The sequence below is a fragment of the Rosa rugosa genome, chromosome 3 (genome assembly GCF_958449725.1).
Source record: "Rosa rugosa chromosome 3, drRosRugo1.1, whole genome shotgun sequence".
Classification (NCBI taxonomy): Eukaryota; Viridiplantae; Streptophyta; class Magnoliopsida; order Rosales; family Rosaceae; genus Rosa; species Rosa rugosa.
Genome location: NC_084822.1, coordinates 47,829,305 through 47,857,040, shown reverse-complemented (window position 1 = coordinate 47,857,040; position 27,736 = coordinate 47,829,305). Strand labels below are relative to the sequence as shown.

The 27,736-nt window shown below is 37.6% G+C and overlaps 2 protein-coding genes and 1 long non-coding RNA gene across 4 annotated transcripts; 1 reads left to right on the top strand and 2 right to left on the bottom strand.

Annotated features, from left to right (window-relative positions):
- Positions 1–1,701: 1,701 nt before the first annotated feature.
- LOC133739087 (uncharacterized) lies at positions 1,702–4,458 on the bottom strand. Its single transcript, XM_062166810.1, has 3 exons — positions 4,158–4,458; positions 3,988–4,077; positions 1,702–1,935 (listed from the first exon to the last, which is right to left on the bottom strand). The coding sequence occupies exons 1-3, from the start codon at positions 4,413–4,415 to the stop codon at positions 1,858–1,860; spliced, it is 426 nt and encodes a 141-aa protein (XP_062022794.1). The 5' UTR covers positions 4,416–4,458; the 3' UTR covers positions 1,702–1,857.
- An 852-nt stretch (positions 4,459–5,310) lies between these two features.
- On the bottom strand, positions 5,311–7,389 carry LOC133741036 (protein SRG1-like). The gene is made up of 4 exons (XM_062168969.1): positions 7,090–7,389; positions 6,685–6,935; positions 6,267–6,597; positions 5,311–6,169 (listed from the first exon to the last, which is right to left on the bottom strand). The coding sequence occupies exons 1-4, from the start codon at positions 7,360–7,362 to the stop codon at positions 5,933–5,935; spliced, it is 1,092 nt and encodes a 363-aa protein (XP_062024953.1). The 5' UTR covers positions 7,363–7,389; the 3' UTR covers positions 5,311–5,932.
- A 14,669-nt stretch (positions 7,390–22,058) lies between these two features.
- On the top strand, positions 22,059–23,406 carry LOC133741220 (uncharacterized). Of its 2 annotated transcripts, none has more exons than XR_009861691.1 (3): positions 22,059–22,203; positions 22,585–23,103; positions 23,187–23,406. It is a non-coding gene; the product is annotated as an uncharacterized LOC133741220 (long non-coding RNA). The 2 variants fall into 2 exon arrangements; XR_009861690.1 differs by lacking the exon at positions 22,059–22,203 and adding an exon at positions 22,234–22,443.
- Positions 23,407–27,736: the final 4,330 nt, after the last annotated feature.

The following is a 27,736-nucleotide window of genomic DNA, read 5'->3' as shown; positions in this document are numbered from 1 at the left end:
TTTTAGACTAAAATTCTACTCCAGCAGAATACCTAAACAAAAGTTAAATTTAACTTTTGCTAAATTTTCTAGCTATATTTAGCTAGAGATGAGAGAGAATTTAACTAAAACCTAAATTTAACTTAGGATTTAGGTATTCTGCTGGAGCATAACTCAATAGTTAACTAGCTATATTTCACTTTTAGCTACTTTTAGCTATGAATATAAGTATCACTGTTGGAGATGCTCTAAGCTTATACTTCAACATCTCCAACTTTTAAACGTTTTTTGATGAACGAAACAAATCAAGTACGTACACTCACTAAATTTTGGATGCATGCATTCAGATTAGTGCTACATAATCTTTACAAAAGTACGATGGATACATCTATCGAAAATTTTGGCAGATCTCAAATCGAAGTGTGCAAGAACTAAAAGCGATCAAAACACATTGAGCTATCATGTTTAAAGACGGAGAAAGGGAAATCAGAATCTTAGACTACATGCTATGGAATCAGATATCCCCCTGGTTATAGCTACCCTGTGAATTATTGAGATCAACAAATCATCCTCATCAACTTCAGGAAAAAGTGAGTGATTAAAGAAAGTATACATTACAATTATAGACAGTTCATGAAAAAGTACTTGGTCAAAGAAATATCATGTTCCATTACTTTTGGTTTTGAAGGTGAAGTGATTTAAAACTTAGACCATGCAACCTTCCTGGCCTGCATAATACACAAGAAAAAGCACCTTTCTGTGTAATCAATCCCCTTTTTCTCATCTTTTTGACGTGCTGATGGCAAAGTAGAGTTGATCAATCAGCTACTATTATGCAATGAAATCAATGATTGATTCCTTTAGTTCTTCCTTTGAAATAAACATAATGCTCTTGTTGTACAGCCAGCCCAGTTGGGGCACTGGCCAATTGTATGTGCAAGTACCATTATTGATTATTCATGCTAGAAACTTAGCATTGGTTGAGATCTATACAATCAAATCTGTCTGATTTCTGTATATCAATTGCTTATAGCAATATACAAATGATTCAAACTATGAATATGCATGCCTGCACAAGTAGAACAAGTAATGAAGCTTTTGAGGGTAAAGAATTTTCAAAACTTTAGCAACAACTTTTGTCCAAAAAATTTTCCTCATTTTTTAATATAAATAATTTCTTTGCAAGTTTTTTATGTCAAATTATTGGAGTAGTATGTACTGAAATTCTACTTTATTTATCCACTGAAAAAGAATGAACTTTAAATCGATAGCTGATTGAAGATGATGACAATATGATCCTTGTAATGCTGTAGAAAAAGATACATATTATATAAAAGGGAAATATCAAGGAAAAAATAAAGTGTGGAAAATCTGTCTTCTTACGACAAAGCAAGCAAGAACAAAGACTAAAGTGGAGTAAACTTTATATGTATTGTAGATTTGTAGTTTTTCAATAATGCTTAGAAGTGGTAGTTCAAAGTGAGATAATTGTTGCTAAAAAGCACGCAAGGAAGACCTGTAATTGATATGTTTTATCATGGAAAGAAGAGCACCATAACTACAGAGCCGTCTATTTCAACTTTCAATAAAGGTTAAGGACTTTTGGAATCTGTATAGGAAGAGTGTTTGTCTTGCATAAGCAGATATGGAAATTAGCCAGAATTTTCATTGAAGAAACTCCTTTCAATGTAAAGCAAACAAAATGCAGAAGAACAAAAGGCATCGGGAGAACAAGTCAAAACAATTTGTCTGACCATTCAATTAAAGTATTGGCTACAAAAGTTGATCTGAATATTCCAAAATATAATTTCTTACAATTGAAGACCTACATTACAGAGAAGAATACTTAACTTTGATTACAAGGAAAGCCAGAACCCACTAATGTTTCAAGGCTGCAGCTATTTTCTTCTGAACCATTTCCACTCCAAGACGAGGAGATAATCTAGGTAGAGTTTCCTGGACCAGACATTGACATTTGCATTAGATGAAACTACAAATGTGACCCAAGAAAACAATAAAATCTTAATTCTGGCCTATACTAAAAGAATGTTTTATAACATGCTAATAAAATTGCAGGGTCAGCAATGAGTGCAAGTACCATACTATCTATAATCTACAAAGAACTCCAGTCTTAATAAAGAGAACAAAAAGGATCAGAAAACTTGAAATGCTTCAAGTTGGCTGTTGATCTGAGTATGGAACTATAATTCCACCATCTAATGCAAAATGTTTTCTTGATACTTGGCAATGCAACGAAGCATTTTTTATTTTTTTTTCTAAACAGACTAGCAACTAAATCCATATCCTTGCAATCATGCACAGGAAAAAAGAAAAGAAAAAAAAAGTAAACTCAATCAGAGATGTATGACTTGGAAAATTAATCATGGATATTATAAAACTAACAAATGACTGAAACATTAGATATGCAAAGAGGTTCTGCATCCATCAGCAAGCACTCAGGAGTAAGAATCATAAATCTACAGAAGATAGGTCACATCAGCAGGAAAAAAGCAAAACAGAAATTAATGAAGAACCATGGAATTCGAAAAGGATTCCATTAGAATTAATAAGAAAAGGTAATACATAGTCTGGGGCCTCCAACCATAACCAAGTTGGAAACGTGAAGGCATAAACGCATTGATTCAAACGTCAGCCAAATATCAGAGGATAATGGAACATTTATATTAGTCAGGTAATATTCCAATCAATCTCAACAATGGATAACTGGTTTCAGTATCTAATTAATCTTCTTTGATTGAATGCAATGATAACCAAACCAGTTAATTAGATCCATGTACCAGAACAAAAAGAAAGAATCGTAGGAAGCGTTTACATTTACCCACTACTCAGCCAAACATCAACAGACTCTCTGAAGCCCTTGCATCAATTATTAGAACTAGCTCAGTGTTCACAATCACAAGTCATGACACACTGTTGGACATTGTTTACCTAGTAACTTTACAGTAAAATTTAATGGGATCTAGTGTTTACTGTGATTTCTAAAAATGCGCAAGTCCTAGGATACATAAGACCTATTTTATTTTGATTTATCACATCATAACCATTCAATGCCAACATCCAGAGACAAGCATCATCTTACTGATGGCTTCTTTATTGTCTCTCATTTAACTGCACTATAGAGCCCACCAATAAAATAGATTCTTCTTCAAAGATTCAAACCAGATAATCACTTTAAATAAAAGGATGTCAAATTGGACAATGCTGACAGAGCAAAATTTAATAGAAAGGATAATGATCAGTCCAATAAAATGTAGCACTATCAATTATTGAAAGAGATTTTATATTTCTAGCTTGAAAACTTTTCATTGTATTGGGAAATAAAGATAAAATGAACAAGGATCACAAACAAGTCAAATAACCAAAAAAGAAAAGAAAAAAAAAGCATACAATCATTGTTCAATAGGATTTTACAATTAAGTGAAAGCAATATAATATAAGAAAATGTCATTCATTTGGGTTTTGGAACTAGACTTAATGTTTGGTTATCTATCAGGCTTACTTATCCCCAGTTCAGCCCAGACTAATTCTAGCAGGGATTATTCAAACCAAACTCAGCACAACGTTGTAAGATTCCAACCAGGGTCCAAACTAGGCTTTGGCAGGATAGCTAGCCCAATTTGCATCCCTAGAGATATTGGGTGAGGAAATACCTTATTAAAATTGGACAAAGGCATGTCCTATATATAGTATTGTTACTGAAAACTAGATCACAATTCACAAGTTTTAGGTCGCAATTTCTTGGATAAAACAGGAACATCATCCTGGCCTTATCTCAACAAATTAGATGGTTATTCCAGGAATGCTAAGCCTAACGGTTTCAAGAGTCCTACAATGACACATGAACTTCAGTATGAAATATGGATCAAAAGGGCACTCATAAAGCTTAGAAATCTGTCTAAGCTTAACTCTAGAGCTGTAAATTACTCAAATTGAGAACTTTCCGAAATGCAAAACCAGTGCATTACAAAAATTGAAGTTGAAACTAACCTCAGTGCCATCAGATAGCACTCTAGCCAAAACAGGTATCTCATACTGGTAAGCTCTTTCCCACTCAGGATTGCTTGTAATATCCCTTATCTGAACACAACAAACTCCATTAAAAGCAGAGACAAAGCTTAAAGCTTGGAGCTTGAAATTCAGAGACTGAGCTGGGTTACCTGTAAATCCACATCGTGAATGGAATCAGGGCCGGAGAGTAAGAAGGCGGCCTGAAGCTTTTCTTTGAGGCCATCGCACAAACAGCAGCCCGGCTTGGAGTAGAGAATGAGAGCTCTTGAAGGTTTTGAAGAAGAATAAGAAACAGCGAAAGGAGTGAAGACCCAGTTGGCCCTGTGTGTTGTTGTTGTTGTTAGCAGAGCAGCAGTCGAGGTCGCTCTGGCCAGAGCCATTGTCGCTGCTGCACCTGCAATGGCCATGGTGCCGCCGTGATGCCCTTTGCAAAATACTGTAGGCCCATTTCTATGACTCGTTTAGGGGCCTGGGCCGGACTCATCTGGAGACTGGACCTGTCAGCTAAATCTTATTTAGCCCGCGATTCGATGTGCCCCTCTCCATTAAGAGGAAATTTATTTTGCAACGGGAGGGACGTAAAACCTGAACCCCGTGCTACATTAAGAGGAAAGTTATATGTAAGACAAGTTAAGAAATGTTGGCATGTTGGATTGTAGCCCAGTTGAGGGCATCTTGACTGCTATTTTCAAATATTAGGGTCAATCAATCAGAATAGCAAGTGTCTCAAGTATTTTGGTTCAAATCATATGAACCGCGCAAATAAGGGAAGCAAAGCATTCCCTAATCAAGCCTAGAAGAGGGGTTTTTTATTTGAAAACATACCTGTCCTCCAAGTCCCTCAGGCCTATTCCTAGGTATATCATCTAAATCTTAAAGATATAGTTAGCCTTTCCTACCAAAGTACTAAATCTTGCAAGGATAAAATCAATTTTTTGTGGCAAGGTTTATCACTTGATCGAGTAAAAAAAAAAAAGAGTTCATAAAATTATCATGTACTCAATATCACACATTTCAATTTTAGAATATTTATCACGTTGTTATTGTTGAAGTAATCACATAGCAATCACAATATGGCTTTACAATAAGATGTAAAGCTAATTTGGACCTTGGCAAACCATAAGTTCGTCATAGGAGTTATCACTACAGTTAAAAATTACTTAATTTCTCATTTATTTATTTCCTATTTGTGAAATTGGGGGTTTCCAGAAGAGATTAGAACCCTCTGAACTCATAATATGAGGAATATGAGATGCTATTTCTCGCTTATGAAATGAAGTATTCGGATCATCAGAGCCACTTTCTAGCATACGATCAGCACATCCTTATTGCTCGACAGACTTTGTACGTACTCCATTTCTACCTAGAAATTTCAGGTTCGTAGGGAATTCGAGTATTGACAACATGATGAATTCTTGGAGGTTAGCCGAGAGGTTCATAAAGCTCATGAGATCCATTTTGAACCATATAAAGGAAGTACCGAGATTATGAGAAGAAGTTTCTCGAGTACAAGAAGTGTTTCGAGATAGAAAAAGAAATTTACCGTTTTCTGATGGCATTATATCAACAAATTGATTGGCTTATATTATCTTTGTGTAGCTTATTATAGATTTCGAGTTGCATTATGTACTAATGTCATCCTTTTTTGTCAATTCAACGGATATGAACCATCAGGAGAGCAAATCAAATCCAGGGTCATCAGGCCAAGTTTAGTTAATTATTTCTGTTTTTCTGTTATTTTGAGATATAAGGGTCAACCTGTCAGGATAGCAAATGTCTTGGTTCACATCCTGTTCAAAATGTGACCCGAGCAAACAAGGGAAGTCATCCTATGATTATGATCAAAGGGATTGGTCTTATTTAAAAAGTTTCATAGTGCTTACACAATCTACTTCTGTATCATAAAGGTACAGAGAAGTGAAATTTAGATTTTTAATGTTTCAAGTGCTACTTCTCCTCTCTGAAAGCACTTATAGTTAATACTGGAATAGTTCTTGACATTTTTGTATATCCTTGGCCTTGTCTCATCTATCAGTTTCTCCACTGGACCAATCTCGGTTTCAGGATCTGGTACATTAAGCAAGGCCACAGATAGCCTCATTCTTTCTGGATTTGTCACCACCCTGTGCAGTGGGCTCTTGAATATGTCATTACTCATAATCTGCAGCATGAATTCACACACTATCAAAAATTACTACCAAATTTTAGACCTTTGAAAGCAACGAAACACATTAGAGTGATAAGTAAACTTTTTTTACTTGCATTTGAGCACCAAGATTAACAAAAATGGCATGTGTCACAATGGGGACTCTAACCCATTTACCATCCACCAAAACTTGAAGACCCTCTACTTCTTTGTCCTGCAACAGAACAGTTAATCCTGTCCCATCTGTATGTGGCTTCACACCAAACACCTGATCAGGCCTTGAACACCGCGGAAAGAAGTTGAATCTTGCTATCATCTGAGCTTGCTCTCCAAACAGCTTATCCGAAAAGCTGTTCTCTTGCAAATTCAAAGATATGGCCATGGCCTTAAACAGAACATCCATCATAAACTTCACCTTTGTTGCATAATCATGTACAACTTCTCTGCACAAAAATATTCTTAGTAGTCAATGACTTCAATAAAAGAAAATTATGTATGCATTATGTGGACAATGTTTGAAGTTAATGTACCCAAAATCATTTGGATTTTCTGGCCAGAGATTGAGCCTTCTTTGATCTTCAGGAAATACACGAAGAATTAGGCGGTAGGACCAATCACGAATTTGCTTCTCTGAGACAATGGCATCCTCCCCATATCCTTCACGGCCACCATAAATTTCTCTAGAGTATCTTTGCTTCTCTTCCACTGGAAGGTCAAAGAATTGTTTTGCAGCTTCGCGTACCTTGTCCAAAAAGGAACTTGAAATCCCATGACCTATTACCTGAAAACCCAAAAAGGAGAAAAACAAGTGCAACAAATTAAGACAATGCACAAAGAAAGATAAAATATTACTTATGATATAGTAATATATCTAAAATGCTCACCTAGTCACTTGATGAACACTACAGTAAAACTTAGGTAAAATTATATATAACCTGGAAGCAGCCTGATGAGCTGAGAGCTGCTCTGAGTTTGTTTAGTTCAATCTCTGCTTCCTTAGTATCAATTGATGGTGGGGAGAAGAGACTGACATCAATGATGGGGATTCGACCCAATTCTGGGGAAGACTCTATAGCTCCAAACTTGCTTTCTTTAACAATGTATTCAGGGGGTGGTTCATCACCTTTGATGGACATTTCTTGGACACTGAAGGACAACTTCACTATGCTAAACAACAATATTGGGAAAGTTTCAGATCTGTTATTCATCACACGAGAGGTGGTATAAAAGGTTTTGGGTTTAGGGGTTTTCTAGTAACTACGCTAGAATATACGTGACTTGTTTATGACTCATCTAATATGATTCACAAGTCATCTAACATGGTTTACAATTCATCTAATTTAAGAAAAGAACAAGCTACTCTAAATATTTTGATGCATAATGCAATTCAAATAGAAAGACGCGTGATGTATTGGATATACAAAATAAGATATTACGTGGAGTAAACATTATTTTTCTAACATGGTTCAGAGATTGATCAAAAGTGCAATCATAAAGTGTAGAAATCTGTCTAGGCTTAACACTAGAGCTGTAAGTTACTCAAATTGATGACTTTCCCAAATGCAAAACCAACATTACAATAAATTGAAGTTGAAACTTGAAACTAACCTCAGTGACATCAGATAGCACTCTAGCCAAAACAGGTATCTCATACTGTTAAGCTTTTTCCCATTCAGGATTGCTTGTAATATCCCTTATCCCAATACAACAAACTCCCTTATCTGGACAAAACTCAATTTGAGCTGTAAATTACTCAAATTGATAACTTTCCCAAATGCAAAACCAACGCGTTACATAAATTGAAGGTGGTTAGAGAATTGTCTATGGGAAACTATTCTGCCTCTACCTCTTCTGTAGACCCCTATGCGCCTATCTAGAAGGCTCTTTGGAGTGCTAAAGTGCCTAGTAAAGTAGCTCTGTTTGGTTAAGAGGGCTTGTCATAACATCCTTCCAACTCGAGCAGCTTTAAGTACCAAAGGTTATATCGGTGATTTGAATTGTGTTCTTTGCTCAGCTCCGTATGAATCCATTGGTCGATCATATTTTATGTGATTGTGCTGCTGCCAAAGCCATCTAACAGTCACCTCTTTTCTCAATTCCAATCTACGTGATTCCAGCCTTTAATTGGAAAGAATGGTTATCGAAACGAGTACATTCTCTTGTCAAAAAAAAAAAAAAAACGAGTACATTCTCTTCGATCTCACTTATTTGATAAATTAGTAAGAGGAGTCCCTAATGGCTACGCAATTGTCTAGCAGGTCAAAAAATGTAGTGGTTAAGAAATGGATCCAAGTCTATTTCTAGGTATCATTTAAATTAGGGAAAAATTCACCAACGGTGTCTGGACACTTAGGGGATTTTCAGAATGATACCTGAACTTACAAAGTTATCAATGTGATACATGGACTCATTTTTTCGTATCAACATCGTACCTATGACCAATTTCCGTAACGGCTCAGTGACGGAAATTGGCCGTAGGTATCACATTGATACGAAAAAATGAGTCCAGGTATCACATTGATAACTTTGTAAATTCAGGTATCATTCTGAAAGTCTCCTAAGTGTCCAGACACCGTTGGTGAATTTTTCCCAATTTTGCACGTGAGTCACTTAATGAAGACAAAAGGACCGATTTACCCTCAAATTCTTTCTTTCTTTTCTTTTCTTTTCTTTTTTTCTTTATTCTTCTTTCTTTCTTCTTCTTCTTTTCTGGTTTCTTCTTCCCCTGATTTGAATCATCAAGATTCAAATCATCTTGCTCGTTCGATTCCCACCGCCGATCGCCGATCAAACACCGCCGCTGCGTCTCAATCCACCTTCATGCACCACAGATGTTTCTGGTTCCCCCAACTTCAAATCCTATAGCAAATTGAAATTGTGCATTGAGGCTTCACCGCTCACTCCGAGTTCATCCCCGCCGCCGCCGCCAATGACTTGACCACCACCACTCTCGTTCTCTCCTCCGACCCCCTTTTATACACCATTAATCAGAAACTCAGACCCCGCCAGCCCTCCACTCTCAAATCACAGCTCTAATCCCACCCCTCCATCCTCTCCTTCGTTCCCGACATGCAACACCACCTCCACACCATCCTCACCTGCAACTTTATCGGTTTAGCCGACAACTTCGGCCTCTAGCCCAACTTCGATCAGAGGCAATTTTAGGCAGACAAAGATTAACAACTTCGGCCTCCACACCATCCTCACCTGCAGAAAATTCGAGCTGTTCTTATTCACCAGCTTCGCCACTCCGCTGCTACCCACCATTGTGCCTCACCGATTAGTAGACAAAGAACTCGGAGCCTCCACCATCGAGAAATTGAGGCTCACGTTCTGCGTGTCCTGCGCGGCGAATATCGGCATCGTCGGAGAAAATGTTGTATGAACATAAATTTAGTTTGGGTTCCACGGTGGCAGCTAGTCGAGCTTGTTGATTGCGGCCTTGGCTTTCTTGATTAGCCAATCGACGACCTTGCTAGGCTGGTCGTATCCAAGCCGGTCCTGCATGTCGTAGAATTGAATGGCGGTGTGGGCGACGAGCCTGATGCTGCGGTCCCTGGGGCCTTTGGTGGTGCAAACCTTGCTGTGGTGGTCCTTCCGGCCGGTGGCCCTTAGAATGTGGCCTTGAGCCTCCATGATTTCGCTAGCGGTGGAGGAAGAAGCAGTCCTTATCCCCAAACCCAATCGAGAAGCAGCGGAGGACGAAGTTGTTGTGCGGTGGTGGAGGTTGTTGTGGTCAAGTCATTGGCGACGGCGGCGGGGATGAACTCGGAGTGAGAGGTGAAGCCTCAATGCACAATTTCAATTTGCTATAGGATTTGAAGTTGGGGGAACCAGAAACATCTGTGGTGCATGAAGGTGGATTGAGACGCAGCGGTGGTGTTTGATCGGCGATCCGCGGTGGGAATCGGACGAGCAAGATGATTTGAATCTTGATGATTCAAATCAGGGGAAGAAGAAACCAGAAAATAAGAAGAAGAAGAAAGAAAGAAAGAAAGAAAGAAAGAAAGAAAGAAAGAAAGAAAGAAAGAAGAATAAAGAAAAAAAAGAAAAGAAAAGAAAGAAAGAATTTGAGGGTAAATCGGTCCTTTTGTCTTCATTAAGTGACTCACGTGCATCGCACGTGCAAAATTGGGAAAAATTCACCAACGGTGTCTGGACACTTAGGGACTTTCAGAATGATACCTGAACTTACAAAGTTATCAATGTGATACCTGGACTCATTTTTTCGTATCAATGTGATACCTACGGCCAATTTCCGTCACGGAGCCGTTACAGAAATTAGTCATAGGTACGACGTTGATACGAAAAAATGAGTCCAGGTATCACATTGATAACTTTGTAAGTTCAGGTATCATTCTGAAAGTCCCCTAAGTGTCCAGACACCGTTGGTGAATTTTTCCCTTTAAATTATAAAGATATATTAAGCCTTTCCTACCAGAATACTAAATCTTGGAAGGATATTTTCTTTCACTCTCATGGGAATTAGTTGTAGTTTGTTGTCATTCATAGGCACAATGGTGGTAAGGCTAATGGGATTGCTCATCACTTAAAAATGAAAAATAAAATTACTAAGCTTTATGTTCTAGTTAAGTTTTATAAAGGGGGTTAAATAAAATTTAACTAGCAATTCCAAAAACGAAGCAAAACAATCACCGCTAATGATAATTTTTTTTTTTTTTTTTTTTTTTTTTAAACGAGAGGAGGACAAGCTCAACGTCCTCTCTCGGAAATTTATTGATAACTGAAGAAACAATACATGGGGTGGAGGACTTTACCAAAGCCAGCCCCAATCAAAGGAGCAAAGAAGACCAATACAAACTAGGAACATTCTAGAAAGTTCCGTACCAATACAAAACAAAGCAAACAAAGCAAAAGTCAAGTTAGCACAGAGAGAAAAGGAATACCCTGGGAACGTCAAGAGAACCTATAGATTGGCCTAGATGAGAAGTCACGCCCATAGTCAACTGCCAAGAATGAAGGTAAAGAAGACCACGTACTCCTTCCCACATGCGACGCTCCGTAATTAGCCAACGTATCAGCAGGAGAATTTCCTTCCCTAAAGATGTGAGAAACATGCAGATGCAACTGTTGAGCAAGAGCTAGACAATTGAACCATTGTACACGCAGCCGCCAAGGAATCAGATTTGGAGAAACAAAATACCTCAGGAGAACTGCTGAGTCCGTTTCGACCCACACATACTGCCATTCCTGCAACATGGCCACCTTTATAGCTTCAATAAAGGCCAGTACCTCAGCATCGAGAGAACTGGGAACACACACACGTGAAGCGAAGGCAAAGATGAAAGCACCGTCATGATCCCGGGCTATGCCGCCAAAGCCTGCCTGGTCTTGACATCTGAACGACCCATCGACATTGACTTTTATCCATGGAGATGGCGGAGGCAGCCAAGTGACCATAGTAAACTTAGGGGCACAAGGCCTCAGAGGCGAAAGATGCAGGAGACCAAAAATAGGAGGCCCAGATTGAGAGTTGGATGATGCAAAGGCCAAGCTAGCCGACTCCCGTAAAGCTGAGGTTAGAAAATGCATGAAATTACTCCAGATAAACATACCGCCATCATGCCGCAAGCGATTTCTCTCTGACCAAACACACCACAAAACATTGCACACCGCTATGCGCCAAAGAAGCTTGGAAGAAGTGGAGAGGTGTGAGATGAAATCTATATTAATTATATCATGCAAGGAGGCCGGCTGATGGAATGCAATATTAAACATGCCAAAACACCACTTCCAAACCTCTAACACTGCTGGGCATCCCAAAAACAAGTGACACCAATTTTCAAATCCTGCCCCACAAAGACTACACCTAGAACAAAGGGAAACACCCAGTCTCTGAAGCCTCGCATCTGTAAGAATTTTCTTATGTAAAATTTTCCAAGAGCAAATACTCTTCCGTGGTTGGATCGCTGCATGCCAAATTAGAGAGCCCCAAGCTAATGCATGGGGGAGATGAAGAGACCAAAGTCAAGTAAGCCTCCCTTGATGTCAAAGTACCAGAAGAAGATTCAGACCAAACCACTTGATCATTAGTTGGCACTAAAGGTAGTGTAATGGAAGTAAGAGACGCAGCTATCTCAGGAAACACTTGAGCAAAAATATCAGGAAGTACCCACTTACCCGCAACAATGAACTCACTAATAGTATTGTCAAGATTAGCTAATTCCTGGGAGCTCAAATGAAATGCTTCCCCCAATATCTCTCCCATCCAATTGTCTTTCCAGAGCCTGACCGAAGCGCCATCACCAACTGTCCATCGAAGCTTGGAGAGTAGAGTCTTCCAAACTCCTTTCAACCCAAGCCAAAACCGCTAATGATAATTGAAAGTTCACAAAATTATTATTTGTTCAACTTCACACATTTCAATTTTAAAATATTTATCACGTTGTTATTGTTAAAGTGATCCCACAAACTCAACAAATGAAAACATAATTTCCAATTTATCACAACGAAAACTTTAAAATAAGATGTAAAGCTAATTAATTTGGACCTTGGCAAAAGCATAAGTTCACAGTAGGAGTTATTGCTACAATTAAAAATCACATGATTTCTCGTTTATGTACTTCCATTATTGAAATGGGAAGAGATGAGAATCCTATGATCTTGGAATAGGATATGCTTTTCATGTAAGAGGACTAAGAATTCTCTCAAGCACATTCAAATGTATAGAGATCTAGACTAGATTTTTGTGGTGAGATATATCAATTGATCGAGTTAAAAATTAATCGAAAGTTCACAAAGTTATTGTCTATTCAACATCACACATTTCAATTTAGAATATTAATCACATTGTTATTGTTGATTTGTGATTATGGTCTTATTTCTCTAGACATATTTGATTATAATCAAACCAAGTACAGTGGGGATTTGGTGATGCACTGTTGTCTAATGAACTATTCTTGAATTGTAGTCTTTGCTTCGCTAATCAATTGAGATGAGGCTGCGTGTGGAATTAGTAATTGATTATAGATATGCTGATCATACTTAAAAATCTAGCCAACCCACTCAGACGAGGATCACAAGATATTCACACATAGAGGATTATGTATGAGAAACATTGCAATACACACATGTTTGTGTGAAAATTATATTCACAGTCTTCTATGTGAAATATATTCTAAAATGTGAAGAAACTTACACGGACAACCATATGAATTATGGTGATACACAGACGTCCATGTAAAAATTTATGCAAAGCTGCAAGAGTTGTGATCAGTGGTTGTGATGTAAGTGGGATCCACCAAATATTCACACGGATATACAATCAAGTGTGCAAGTAGTATTTGCAACGCTAGTAATTCACACAAACCATATCGTGTGTATTAACGAATATACAGGAATTTTGTATGCAATACTATGATTTCACACAGATTCTAATCTATGTGTGATAGTACTTTTTCTAGTAATGTGATTGTATCAAACAAATTTGATCTGTATCCTTCTTGACATTTTTGGACCTATGATAGGTTTGTAGTTTATTATCAAGAAGCAATAGCAACAAAATTATATAACAAACTAGCAGCAAACAATCTCCAATTTTTGGGATGATTCAGTCCTGCATAATTAATTAGGGCCTTCTCCAGACACCATCACCACTGAAAGTAAAAGGCTCCTTGCCCCAGCTAAGATGAAATGTCATGTTTGAAATTTGAAAATTTACTATCCGTCCCCAATGTCGGACAAGCAGGAAGTGTATGCGAGTAGTATTGAGTCCAAAGAACGGACAAGCAGGAAGTGTATAGGAAGATAGATGGAGAAAATCAGTCTTGCCAAGGATAGGGTAATTACTGGGAAAAGAGAAGAGATAGAATGGAGAAGCCTTCTGGAAAAAGAACAAGCTGGTTGAGTTCTGAACTCAACTTATCTGTTTGTCGTGTCCTTCATTTATACATACAAAGTACAAAGTTTTAATGGGCCGAAAAAGCTATTGTCAACGAATCGAGAATTTGTTGTCAATGAAGTAATGAACTGAAAAACTGTTGGTCGTTCCTTTAAAAAATGACTCTTAGTTAGTTGATAATAAATATTCAAAAATATTACATTCGAAATTCATATGTTCGAGGTATAGGACTGTTGGTCCGTATGAGTAACAAAAAAAATTAATTTAAAAGATAAGTACTGTAATGAAAATACATAACAAAATAGGAAAATTGCAGGGAAGAAAAATAAATAGATAAACTATGCAATAAAATTAACTGTGGAAACTTCTGGTTCCATTAATGAAGAAATTACACAGAACTTCTAGTCTGCTTAACTTCACAAAATGATAATCTTTTTTCTCTCCTCTAATCACACAAGAACATAATTTTATCTTGTGGAGAATGTAGCTTCTAGCTTTAGCCAAGTGTTCAAAATTGAACTTCAAATTCACATAGTGACAAGGAGGAGGAACCCAATTGGTTATGCCAAATTTTCACATAACGAAGAAGTTGAGGGACTGCAGGCCCTCATATAATCGCTGATCAAGAAACATGTGATTTCATATACTTTTGTATAACATCGAGGATCTTCTGGCCCTCGTTAATTGCATAACCTGTGAGGAACTCCATGTCATAATTTCTCATTGTATAATTCTAGAGGAAGTTCAGGTCCTCATGTAATCGAATCAAGAAATAGAGAACACAAAGCTGAGAACACAACATGTAAATATAAAGAAAATCGAAAGTATGACCAATTAACTAGTTACTAGGCAGATAGGCATATATAGAGTTATAGACATCTTGTCTAGTTGATTGAGATAACAAAACCCAGTACACTATAGCTAACAAAATTAGAAGATGAACCCTCAAAAAGTTGAAACGTGCTCACCAATATGAAAACAGATTCAATTATTAATCGAAACAAGTGGTATGTGTAACAGTGCAATAGAAAATTCTATTATGCATGTCAAGAAGAAAATGGGGAGATCAAATCCACATCGCACAACTGCTCTAGAACTGTGAAGGTCACAGTAGCTAGCGAACTAGCAATGGCGACGAGTGAGGAGAAAAACATTTACTATATACTAATTCTCAGTTAACTTTTCATCGGCTTAGTAACAGTGTCGGCTCGAGCCGAGCCGGTACTGTGAAATGACCGTTTTTCCCTTCGTTTCAGCCCTAGGTATAAAAGGCCTCTTTAGCCTGCGCCCGACCTGCTTTCGTTTCTCTCGCGTTCCTCTCTCTCTCTCTCTCTCCCTCCCTTTTCTGCTCTCTTGAATCTCAACTCTCTCAAATATTGGTCAAATTTCTTGATCGTGATTCAGGCAGGCCTATCGCTTTCACCTACCAGTTTCGATTGGGGTGGCAACTTTTTGATTAAATCAAAGGGTTCGGTTGAGCACTCAGGTGTCTTTGAGATTTTGAGTTTCAGGTAAATTTTCTATTTGGTTGATTTGTTTTGGGTTTGGGTGCATGTAATTTTCGGTCGTGCATGTGAAGGTGGGTTTGCATTTGGCCTATGTTTGAGGTGGTTTCTGTGGGAATGTTTGGCCTTCAACAGAGTGGAAGGCAGCAAATTGTTTCATGCATGTGTTAGTATGTATCTGAGGATTTGATTATGGTTCATGTTTTTTGCTTTGTTGTTATTTCTGTGGTATCGGATATGAATTTTTTCTTTTTAAGGTTTATGTTTGTTTTCAATTTGTGACATTTTTTATCTACTGTTGGGCTGGTTTTCTGATTTGGTTTGTTGGCTATTTGGGATTTGTAGGGTTGCAATTGGTGATTGAAGCTCCGACATTTGTGCACAATTAGGAGGTCTGAGTTTTTGATTTGGTTGGATTTGTGGATTCTCTCTATAATTCATATAATTGATCTTTGTAATTTTCATGTGTTGGTAAGTCGTTGATTAAACTGAAACCTCCGGGCCTTAGGCCTTTCGACCCTCATAACAGAACATTTAAAAAGGTCTCACTCGACCCAAAAATGTTACACCAATCTCTATAAGAGATTCTCTCGGTATGAAGACCAAAACATTTAAAGAGGTCCCACTACTCGACCTAAAATGTTACACCACAATTCCAAATACCCTTCAAAACAATGTAAATCAACATTCTCAAAGTATATTTTCTTCCCTCGAAAATCAGGACACATAACCATTAATGGACGCCATAACAAAATTGTACTCTTTACAATAACCGGTTTTACAATCTAAAACCAAATCAAAACTATATAATTGACTGCAACCAAAATATTGTTTTCACACCTTAATACCCATCACGAATTGACACATGTAACTCTCACGCCGGCAGTGGCTGAGCATCGGCTCCATGGGCCGCCGGCAACCCCCAAATTGGGTCATCAAACTTATGTCAAAATGTTCATCTATCTCAACATGTACAACAACTTTCACAACTAGCGCAAAGTCTGAATCAAAGTCATTTGGCCGAAATTTACCTCGAAAATCCAGGGAATCGGTGAAACCCTAGAATTTCAAATCCTCAATTCGACCTCCACATTTCAAATCGCTTCAAGTCGCTTGATAAGAAGCATGTATATCTCCTGGGCTTGAAAAGCCCCCAAGAATTGGCGCCTGAGGTGGCCGGAATCGTGAGTTCCAACGTGACCCCGAAGCAACACCGCCACCTCTCTTCTCCACCTTGCTGCGCTTTCTACAGCTCAAATCGTGCCACAGACTTGAAGAGTGAGGAGAGACGAAGCGATTAGGACTGGCGGCGTGGCCAACGGTGGCCGGACGGAGGAGAACGTGCTGGAAGAAGAAATCGGGTCTGGTCGCAGCGTTGAGAGAGAAAATGAAGCCCAAGTTTCCCAAAATAGAAACTAGGTATTTTTCTGATTTTTTTTCTTCAAATTTTTCTATTTATCTAAAAATTGAAACTTTTTTCGATGGCCATAACTTCTTCATACAAACTCCGATTTCCGCGTTCTGCATGTCCACGAACTCGTATCGACACGCTCTACTACTTTCATGAAGGACATTTTTACAGAATCCTAACGTATAAAAAGTCAACCCTTGAATTGAAGCATTTTAGACGAATAATTGTCCGAAACAATTCTATTTCTCATAAGAACAAAGGAACAAGCTAGGCACCGAAACCATAATTTGTACTAACTTGGACCTTGATTAGTTTCACGAAAAATACAAGAAATTAATACGAAAATCCAAGTCATTACATAATAAGCAATGACGGATCCAGGATCTGAAAATAAGATGGGCTAATTTTAAGTGCATAGAATAAATATGAGGTCGCTTGTACTATAATTTGTACTTCATGAAATAAGATGAATTATGCACGTGCATGCATCTCCAAGCACCAAACAAGAAAAACAATCTTCTGAATCCTAAATTGACTAGTTTCGACTTTTGAGTATAGTTTATTTAGCAAATAACCGTAAGTGTCTTTCTGAAACATAATACTATCAATTAAGCCACCATATGTTTTTATCCCTCATAAAGCAACAAAATATAAAAAAAATATTAATATTTACAAAAATACCACTGCACTGCATCTAAACAACTGTTGTTATTAATTGAAAAGCTACTGTCAACGAATCGAAAAATTACAGTCAATAAACTAAAAATCTGCTGTCGTTCTTCAGAAAGATGACCGTTAGTTAGTTCTTAGTTGATAATAACTATTCAAAAGAATGTAGTGATGTTTCTGATGAATGATAATAAATTTTCTGAAAATTGACACTAGTTTTTCGATGCGTCGATAGTAGCTTTTTGGTAATTCGATGATAGCTTTTTTGTGCAACTTCTTGGGGACTTTTGTCACATTAAAATGTTGGGCAAGGTATGGTCTATGGTCTATTTTATAAAATGTTTGTTTAGACCTAGTAAAATGTTGTTTAGGTCCATTAAAACCTTTTACTTTGTATGTATAAAGAAAGGACACGAGAAACGGATGAAGTTGAGTTCAAAACTCAACCAGTTTTTTCTTTTCCACAAGGCTCCTCCATTTAATCTCTTTTATTTCCAGCAATCACCTTCTCCATGGCGAGACCGGTGTCCTCCGTCTACCTCCCTGTAGAAATCGTTCTCGGCAACGGTAGAAGGACCTCATGGCTCTGTTGTGGCAACCGTCGGCAATGTGGACCATGAGATTTGAGCGAGACTGGTCTCCTTTGCCTACCGAAAGATACCGTCCGTCGAGGAACTGCACCCTTTGATTCGTCAGATTCTCATCTCTTTATCCAAACTGTCAAGAAAACGTCAGCCTCCGCCTCTTTTTTTTCTCGATTTCTTCTCCATCTCGTCAGGTTTGGCCATATGCCCACAAGATGGAGAAGAAATCAAGAAAAGAATAGGCAGAGGCTGACAGAGTTTGGCTGAGATCGTGAAAAGAAATATCAAAAGAAGAAGCAGAGGCTGAGAGGTTGTGGATCTGACTAACCCATAGCCGTCCGTTTTTCATTTCAAAATTGATAGGCATATGAGAAGTTCAATAGAGATGTCGAGGCTCATGAAACTAAATTTGAGGAGAACTCAGAGAGTTCTTCCTATAATTTACATGGATTATATTTGTCATAGTGCATAATACTTGATATTGAGAGTTTTTATCCTTTATGTATTGCATTTCATAATTGACATGCATTTGAGAGGTTCAATAGGGATGTCAAGGCTCGTCAAACTAAATTTGAGGACCTTTATTTTGAGTTCGATGCCCTTTGCACTGAATTTGAGCCATTCGCATACATCATGAGGCAAACCTGAAAGTTTATGAGTCAGCGAGGAATGAATTTGATGAGGAACGTAAGTCTTTCTTGGATCATGCTGCAAATTACTATACTCAGCTGAATGAGTTTAATGAAAAATTTTATGAGTGCCGGATAGACTTTAACTATAGAAAACTCTACTCTCAGTACATAATGGATGCTTGCAGAGCCGTCTATGAACAACATAGGAAACTCATCCAAGATTACCGGTCCTACTATGACGAGTATGACCAGTAATTATTAAGGTCCAAATGGTATTTTTGAGGATCGGAGGTCCCTTATTGTCATTCATCAAAAAAGTCACTACGTTCTTTCAAATATTTATTGTCAACTAATTAACAATTTCTAAGGAACTACAATAGATTTGCAGTTCATTAATAGTAAATTTTTGATTCGTTGACAATAGCTTTTTCGATCGTTGATAGTCGCTTTTTAATTTATAATGATAGTTGTTTGGATGCAGTGAGGTGACATTTTTGTAAATTTATTTTTTGAGAAAAAAAAAAACTTTTTTTTTTTTGTTGTTGTAAATATTGATGTCTTATATTTTGGTGGCTTTATGAGAGATAAAAACATATAGTGGCTTAATTGATAATATAAGTTTCAGAAAGACATTAATGAGTAGTTTGCTAAATAAATTATGCTCAAAAGTCAAAAGTAGTCAATTTGGTATTCAGAAGAGTGCTTTTCTTCTTTGATGCTTGGAGATGCATTATATAATTCATCTTCTTTCACAAAATACAAATGATAGTACAAGCGGCCTCATATTTAAGCTATCCACTTAAAATTAGCCTATCCTACCTTCAGATCCTGAATTTGCCACTGCTTATTGGCTCACCAAAAATCACACTCTCAAACTGTAGTCCATTTTGTTCTTTGGGCTCAATACAACTTGCATACACGCAACCTAGCTATACCATAAAGTAAGCCCAAACTTGGTCTCCTAATTTAGCGATCAGGTAGGATGGCTCCAGGTGTGCTCGGATATAATCGGAGGACTCAGAGCTTCCTCTCAGTATCAGCTAGTTGCGCGTTGTGCAAACGTAGTTGAACGGTTGCGCATTGCTCAAGTGTAATCAGACGGCTACGGGTTAGCCAGATTCATAGCCTCTTAGCTTCACAGCCTGTGCTTCTTCTTTTCGAGATCTCTTCTCCCGATCTCACCCAAACTTCGTCAGCCTCCACCTCTTTTTTTTTTTTTAGATTTCTTCTCTGTTTCGTGGGCATCTAGCCAAACTCTGTAATCCGATGAATCAAACGATGTGCCTTTTTGATGGAACATGAACTTGATGGTTTCTTCCGGTAGGCGAAGGAGACCGATCTCCATCTCGCTCAGATCTCGTGAGGCACATCCCCGATGTGTCAAAGGCCTTCTTCAAAAAGGTGTCGCATATGGTTACCACAACAGAGCCGTGAGGTCCATTCACTGTCACTAGGAATGGTTTCTATAGGAAGGTAGATGGAGAAAATCAGTCTTGCCAAGGATAGGGTAATTGCTGGGAAAAGAGAAGAGTTAGAATGGAGAAGCCTTCTGGAAAAAGAACAAGCTGGTTGAGTTCTGAACTCAACTTATCTGTTTGTCGTGTCCTTTATTTATACATACAAAGTACAAAGTTTTAATGAGCCGAAAAAGCTATTGTCAACGAATCGAGAATTTGTTGTCAATGAACTGAAAAACTATTGGTCGTTCTTTTAAAAAATGACTCTTAGTTGGTTGACAATAAATATTCAAAAGAATGTAATGACTTTTTTGATAAATGACAATAAGGGACCTCAGATACTCAAAATACCATTTGGACCTTAAGAAGAACTGCTCATACTTGTCATAGTTCATAGACGCCTCTACAAGCTTCGATCATGTACTGAGAGTAGAGTTTGCTATAGTTACTCATTTATTTTTTTTCTTTAGAATCATGCAGCTGAGTATATAATGTATAGCATGATAAGTATGTTCCTCATCAAATTCATTCCTCGCCTACTCATAACTTTAAGGTCTGCCTCATTCTATATGCAAATGGCCTCAAATTCAGTGCAAAGAGCATCGAACTCAAAATAGGAGTGTCAATCTTCGATATGTGTGAGTTTCATCCACTCGATTAAATTGGACAACGTACTCCTCTTTCTTCCTATGTAATATTCGATGCATTGAGTTCCCTCCAATAAATTGCGTAGCTCCTCGTTTCCTCAATACATGATACACCATTCAATACATTAGAATTATCTATTATATGAGTCTAGCTACATTAGTTTTCTCCAACATTTCCAATTACACATTTATTTTTAGAGGAGGACTTGTACATAAACAATGATGTACAATTCCATTCAATCAGGGGCGGAGGGATGAAGGGGCACCCTGGGTCACGTGCCCCAGTCATGTTTCTTGGCAAAAGTTGATTTATATATATATGACCAGGACAAAGAACAAGTTCAGTGCAGCAAGGCTGGCTGCCATGCAAGCAAAGAGAGCAGGTATGTGAGGAAGGAAAGAAGTTTGGAACTTCTTGTTCGGTCTTATTGTGGAAAGTGGAAACCAGGGCCCTAACCTACCAATTGGGCTTTTTCTTTTCTTTTCTTTTCTTTTTATTAGTTTTTGCTTCTTTTTGTCTTTTCTTTTCTATATACTTTTTTCTTCTTTTTTCTTATATATATATATATATATATATATTTATTATATCAATTCTCATCTTATCAAAAATTATTTAATATATCAATATCTAGAATGGAAAACAGGTTTTGATATCCTATATAATATAATATAATATTATTATATAATATCTTTCATTCCCAAACCTTTTTGACATCAATCATAGAATTGATTACAATTAAAGATTTGTATTTCCTTCTTATTTACAAATTTCTCAATCCAATGCGGAAATGATAAAAAAAAATTAATTACCCATGTATTGCCGCAGTCGAATGAGAACGATATTTTTACTAGTGTAGATGATGGGACTATTATGAAAGTTGAGGATAATTACCGTTGTTAGATAAAAATTACATATACAATTTTTTTTGGGATAATGATAAAAGAGGTCATTTTGAAGTGCCTTATTATAATTCAAACACCACAAATGTCCCCATGATAATTAAGGTCACTTGTTCACAACCTACCACTATAGTTCAATTTAATTACAAAAACTGCCACTGACAGCTCTCTCTCCCTCCCGTTACCCAAGCCCGTCTGAACCCTTACCTATTCGGACTCTCGACCCTTAAAAAAGAAATCTCTCTCTGTGAGATCGGAGCCAGCCATGTCCGACGAGGAGCACCACTTCGAGTCTAAGGCCGACGCCGGAGCCTCCAAGACCTCTCCTCAGCATTTCGTAGTTTGATTGAATGGGACGAGAGAGATTCGATTCCCTCCAAACGGTGCGTTTCTTCAGCTCCAATATCTCTCTTTCTCAGATCTGAATTCCTCAATTCTCTTATACCGCTCATCTTCGTCACCGATCATCTTCTCTATTATTGTTTTTCTTTTGTCTTAATTAAGTTTCCTGAAATCGTTTTCAGTAACTCAAATTCAAATATCAAAGCAGCAGCGAAGGAATTGGGTTGCTATTGTTTTGCTATTTTTCTCTTCGGTTGATAAATTTTTCTCCTACCATCAAGGTTTACAATATATATATATATATATTTTTCCTAGTTTGAGAGTTAGCCCAGCTAGGCTTTAACTCTCGGTTCCGCCACTAAATACGGTGTTCTTTTGATTTGTATGAATTCAAACTTAAAAAGCTTTTTCCATTTAATTAGGTATGGCAGGGGAGAAGTTGGATGAAAATATTCCTTGCGAGGAAAATGGGACTGTAGAATCTTCGAATGGCAATGGTAATGGAGAAGCCGCTCAACAATCTCCAACTGTTCAGAAAGATGAGGATGAAGACAAAGGTTATATTTTCATATTCAATACCACTGCCATGCAACTCTTATTTCCTCTTTTTCTCTGTAACTTAGACTGATGGATCACTAGGAGAGTGCAGGTGGACCTTTGTGAAATCATAGAAACGTAAAGGATGGGCTAAATGATACTAGTTGTACTAGGATGTTAATAGTCAAACTCGGCAATGTATCCTGCCTCAGATAGCAACTTTTCTGATTGGGTTTGATAATCAAGTAACTTGAGTACATCCTAATAAGCTATCAGTTTAATGAGCAGGAATACCGCTGGTTTTGTGTACTTGAGAGATTTGAGAACACATAAGCTGCAATAAATGCTCGACAAGTTCTCCATGGAAGATGGTTTGCTGGAAGATGATCACAGCGACTTTCATGGTAATTTCATGTCATCACGGCTGTTGGTAGACTGTTGATATTGCTCCATATTCTCTCTGATAAAAATTACTTCATTCATGCAGTTGCCTCATATCTGTGAGACTAAATTCCCTGAGAGCCGATAGGATTATGCACATTAGGAATGTGAAGAAGGCAGCTGGTATGCCTGTTAGGTCCAATTTCCAGATGATGGAGTATTTAATTGTCCTCGTGGCTTTGTGTAACAAGAAAGAATGTAATGTTGAGATGAGAAAGTTGCATGTACATCACTTGGAATTTTTCAGTCAATGCAACGTGAAATTACATATACTGTTTATAGACTAATTTTTCAATGTATGTAACTGACCATGTAACTGAACATGTAACTGATCATGTCACTTACAATGTATGTGACTGACCATGTAACTGACGTTGTCAGTGACATGGCCTGTGACTTCACTGGCCAGATCACTAGCTGGCCTGTGACGTCGCTGTCAATTCCTAGCCAAGTTACTGGCCACATGTCACTAACTATGTCATTGGTCAAGTTACTATTAGCCTTAAATCACCGACAAAGTCACTGACCATGTCACTAGCCAAGTTGCATGTCACTTTCCATGTCATTGTTATACACGTCACTGACCATGTCACTTACAATGTATGTAACTGACCATGTAACTGAACATGTAACTGACCATGTAACTGATTATGTAACTGACCATGTCACTTACAATGTATGTGACTGACCATGTAACTGAACATGTAACTGATTATGTAACTGATCATGTCACTTACAATGTATGTGACTGACCATGTAACTGACGTTGTCAGTGACATGGCCTGTGACTTCACTAGCCAGATCAATAGTTTTTTTTTTGTTGTGTTTATGGTTTGGTAATGGATTCTCTTGAAATATATCCGTGTCTGTTTGCTTGTTTTCATCCCACAATCTGTGAAAAGTAGGACATTTGGAAACCAGTAAGGGGTAGTTTTGTTCAAATTGTGAGATTAAATATGCTGTAGTTGGTTTTCTTTTTTGTTTTGGTTTTTTTACATGCTGTGGGGGTGAAAATTTCGAGAATAAGATCCGGGAAGGAGCAAGGACGAGTATCTCATCAAGAGAATAAATATCTAGCTAAGGAAGAAATATCCCGCCGAGAGAGATTTGGTTATGGCGAAAACCTCTCAAGGAGGAATTCGGTTATGGCGGAATCCCTCAAGAAGGAATTAGCTCGAGGAGGGATTCGGTTACGGCGGAATCCCTCAAGGAGGAATTAGCTCAAGGAGAGATTCGGCTAGGGCGGATTCCCTCAAGGAAGGATTAGCTCAAGGAGAGATTAGGTTAGGGCGGATTCCCTCAAGGAAGAATTAGTTCAAGGAGAGATTAGGTTGCGGCAGATTCCCTCAAGGAAGGATTAGCTCAAGGAGAGATTAGGCTACTGACAGTTACTTGGTTAGTGACATGGTCAGTTACTTAATTAGTGACGTGATTAACAGTGACTTGGCTTCTGACAGTTACTTGGTTAGTGACATTGTCAGTGACATGTAATGTGACATGGTCAGTTACTTAGTTAGTGACATGTGATTAACAGTGACTTGGCTATTAACTTGTGACTTGGCTACTGACAGTTACTTGGTTAGTGACATGGTCAGTTACTTAATTAGTGACATGTGATTAACAGTGACTTGGCTACTGACAGTTACTTGGTTAGTGACATGGTCAGTTACTTAGTGACATGGGATTAACTTGTGACTTGGCTACTGACAGTTACTTGGTTAGTGACATGGTCAGTTACTTAGTTAGTGACATGTGATTAACAGTGACTTGGCTATTAACTTGTGACTTGGCAACTGACAGTTACTTGGTTAGTGACATGGTCAGTTACTTAGTTAGTGACATGTGATTAACAGTGACTTGGCTATTAACTTGTGACTTGGCTACTGACAGTTACTTGGTTAGTGACATGGTCAGTTACTTAGTTAGTGACATGTGATTAACAGTGACTTGGCTATTAACTTGTGACTTGGCTACTGACAGTTACTTGGTTAGTGACATAGTCAGTTACTTAGTGTGCCCAGAAAACTGCATGTTAAGCATTTGTTTGGGCCAACACAAGAACATACAGTCTTGTTCTAAGTACTAATTACCAAGTGTAGACAACAAAGAAAGACTCAGAATCAATAAAGCATAAAAATTGTAGTGACTAACAACACGAAGTTATCTATTTAATGTTCTACATGGATGTGTACGAAAAAGAGGAAACAACTGTAACATTTGATTTTCAAGGAAAGAAGAGGACCAAATATCATAACTGTGTACATATAGCAAACATATTACTCATCATCTTTGTACGGGTACTCCTCCGGAACTTGCTTCAGGAGTTTAACTTGCAACTCGAATGCATCATCACCTCTAAGCATATCCCGGATCCAGGTGATTTCAGTTTTCATTGATACCTGATAATGGAATACACGTAGCAGAGCAACACTATAAGGCAAAAAACAGCAAGAGATAAAGTACACAGTTTATGACCTCAAAGTAACATTTAGCCTTTCCACCAGCCTCTTAACTTTTTCAGTTTTCTAAGAACCTTATCATAAAGTAACCTCCATCCTTAAGAACCATGTAGGTCTTCCCTCAAGCTACAGTATTATTTAAGGTCTTCTTACATGCTACAATAGTTGATAAGAGAATAGAAAGTAGATATTATTCCCTCCGCAAAAAAGGAAAAGCTTCCAATCCTTCCAAATATGTATTGGGAAGTTAGACCGACGGAGGTACTTGTTTCTAGTGTTTTTTGAGTCTGGGTACCAATTTGATGATTTGCAAGTTCAGGGATGAAATAGTCTGGTGGTCTGAATTCCAAGATACTACACATGATAAGAACCCTATTAATTTTCAAATTGGTTTTCGCTTGAAGGAGAAAGAGTACTCAAGCCACAATGAGTTAAATAAATGACATATCTGGCAGCATCAAATACGGGCTTTCCATTCCATCTATGGTTTACACAGTTTCAAAGCCACAATCTCAGACAGTAACCAAGAGGCAGAGCATGCCAATACAAAGAAACTTGTTGATAAATTATAACAAAAATCCCATCCACAAGGGAAGCAAGACCATACAATTTTCATGCGTTATAGCTAAGATTCAATCATCTTAACACATATAACAAGGAAATCAATCATCCTAAGATTCAATTAAACAACAATTAAATGAATGATTAATGTAATGACTCAATTAAGCAGCTAAAGAATTCAAACTTCTGATCCGAAACACAATAATTCAGGATCGCGAAACCAGATCAAACAAGTTGAATCAAATTGAAGAGAGAAGCGAGCTTACGTTGATGTCATCGCCGGAAGAGATCTCCTTGGTGGCCTTCTGGCTGAACCAGTAGGACCCTGCCTTATTCAGAATCTGATCCCTGCAATTTCAATCCTTCCATTCTTGCCGATGACGACGTGTTTCGGCTTGATCGCGGCGGAAGACGAAGAAGAAGAAGTGACGTGATTAAGGCGAAGAGCGACGAAGCCAGAGATCGAGAAAAAGAGAACAAAGCTGTGGATTGAAGCTCCAAAACCGAGATTACATATCGTCGTAGATAGACAAAGCGCAATCGGAAGCTGGCGGCGGAGAGAGAATCTCCGATCAAATCGAATCAAGCTTTCTGATCAAAAGAGAGAGAAAATTTGAGATCTAAAATTTTGATTGAACAGTTATAAACGTTTGTTACCTTTAAGGGCATAATCGGAATCAAAAAAATTAAAAATTGACCTTTTTTAACATCACCTCATTATTCATAAGGACTAAATTAATATTATTGACAATTCATTATGGACCTTTTTATCAAGTGGGAAACTAGCTGACCTTTTTATCATTTCACTATCTAATGTGACCTTTTCCCTCATTTCCCTATTTTTTTTATACTTTGATATTATCAATATTTTTTTTGTGCCCCAGTAAATATAATTTTCTGGCTCCGCCACTGCATTCAATACATTAGAATTATCTATTATATGAGTCTAGCTACATTAGTTTTCTCCAACATTTCAAGTTACACATTTATTTTCAGAGGAGGACTTGTACATAAACAATGATGTATAATTCAATTGCATGTACACAATCACGGTGAAAGTGGTGTGATTAGGTTTCAATGATTGTTGTGGTAACAAGCACATTTGTATACTTCAACAATAAAAATACCGTGGAAATAAACGAAAATCAATTATGTATGAATCATACTCATGCAAATAATGAAATAAATTTCTGTTTTGCTTTATTCTCTCTTTTTTATTTTAGTTGTGCTATAGTTTTTTTTTTTTTTTTTTTTTCGTGTTTGAACCCAAAATAACATTTTTTCCCGACAAAGGGGATTCGAAGGAAACCGGGCCAATATCTGTGGCCCAAGCTATATATTTTCGACAAGTTCGGAATATATTGTTTAGAGACTAAGTAAAGCCTACTTGGAGGCCAAGCAATTGTGAAGCAAATCTGGATATTCATTGATTTATTATTAATTATCAAGTATTTGATAGTTAATAGTAATTTGTTTGCTTGATTGTCAAGACTCTGCAAGGACGCGAACAAGCTTAGGAAGGAATCAACCACCTTAATCAAGCGATTATCAAGGGAGATATATATATATATATATA

Coding starts and splice junctions, on each gene's coding strand:
- LOC133739087 (XM_062166810.1), bottom strand. CDS start 4,415: ATGGCCATTGCAGGTGCAGCAGCGACAATGGCTCTGGCCAGAGCGACC. Junction 4,078..4,157: donor TTCACGATGTGGATTTACAG/GTAACCCAGCTC, acceptor TGTTGTGTTCAG/ATAAGGGATATTACAAGCAA. Junction 1,936..3,987: donor TGCTATCTGATGGCACTGAG/GTTAGTTTCAAC, acceptor TGTCTGGTCCAG/GAAACTCTACCTAGATTATC.
- LOC133741036 (XM_062168969.1), bottom strand. CDS start 7,362: ATGAATAACAGATCTGAAACTTTCCCAATATTGTTGTTTAGCATAGTG. Junction 6,598..6,684: donor GAAAATCCAAATGATTTTGG/GTACATTAACTT, acceptor ATTTTTGTGCAG/AGAAGTTGTACATGATTATG. Junction 6,170..6,266: donor ATCTTGGTGCTCAAATGCAA/GTAAAAAAAGTT, acceptor TTCATGCTGCAG/ATTATGAGTAATGACATATT.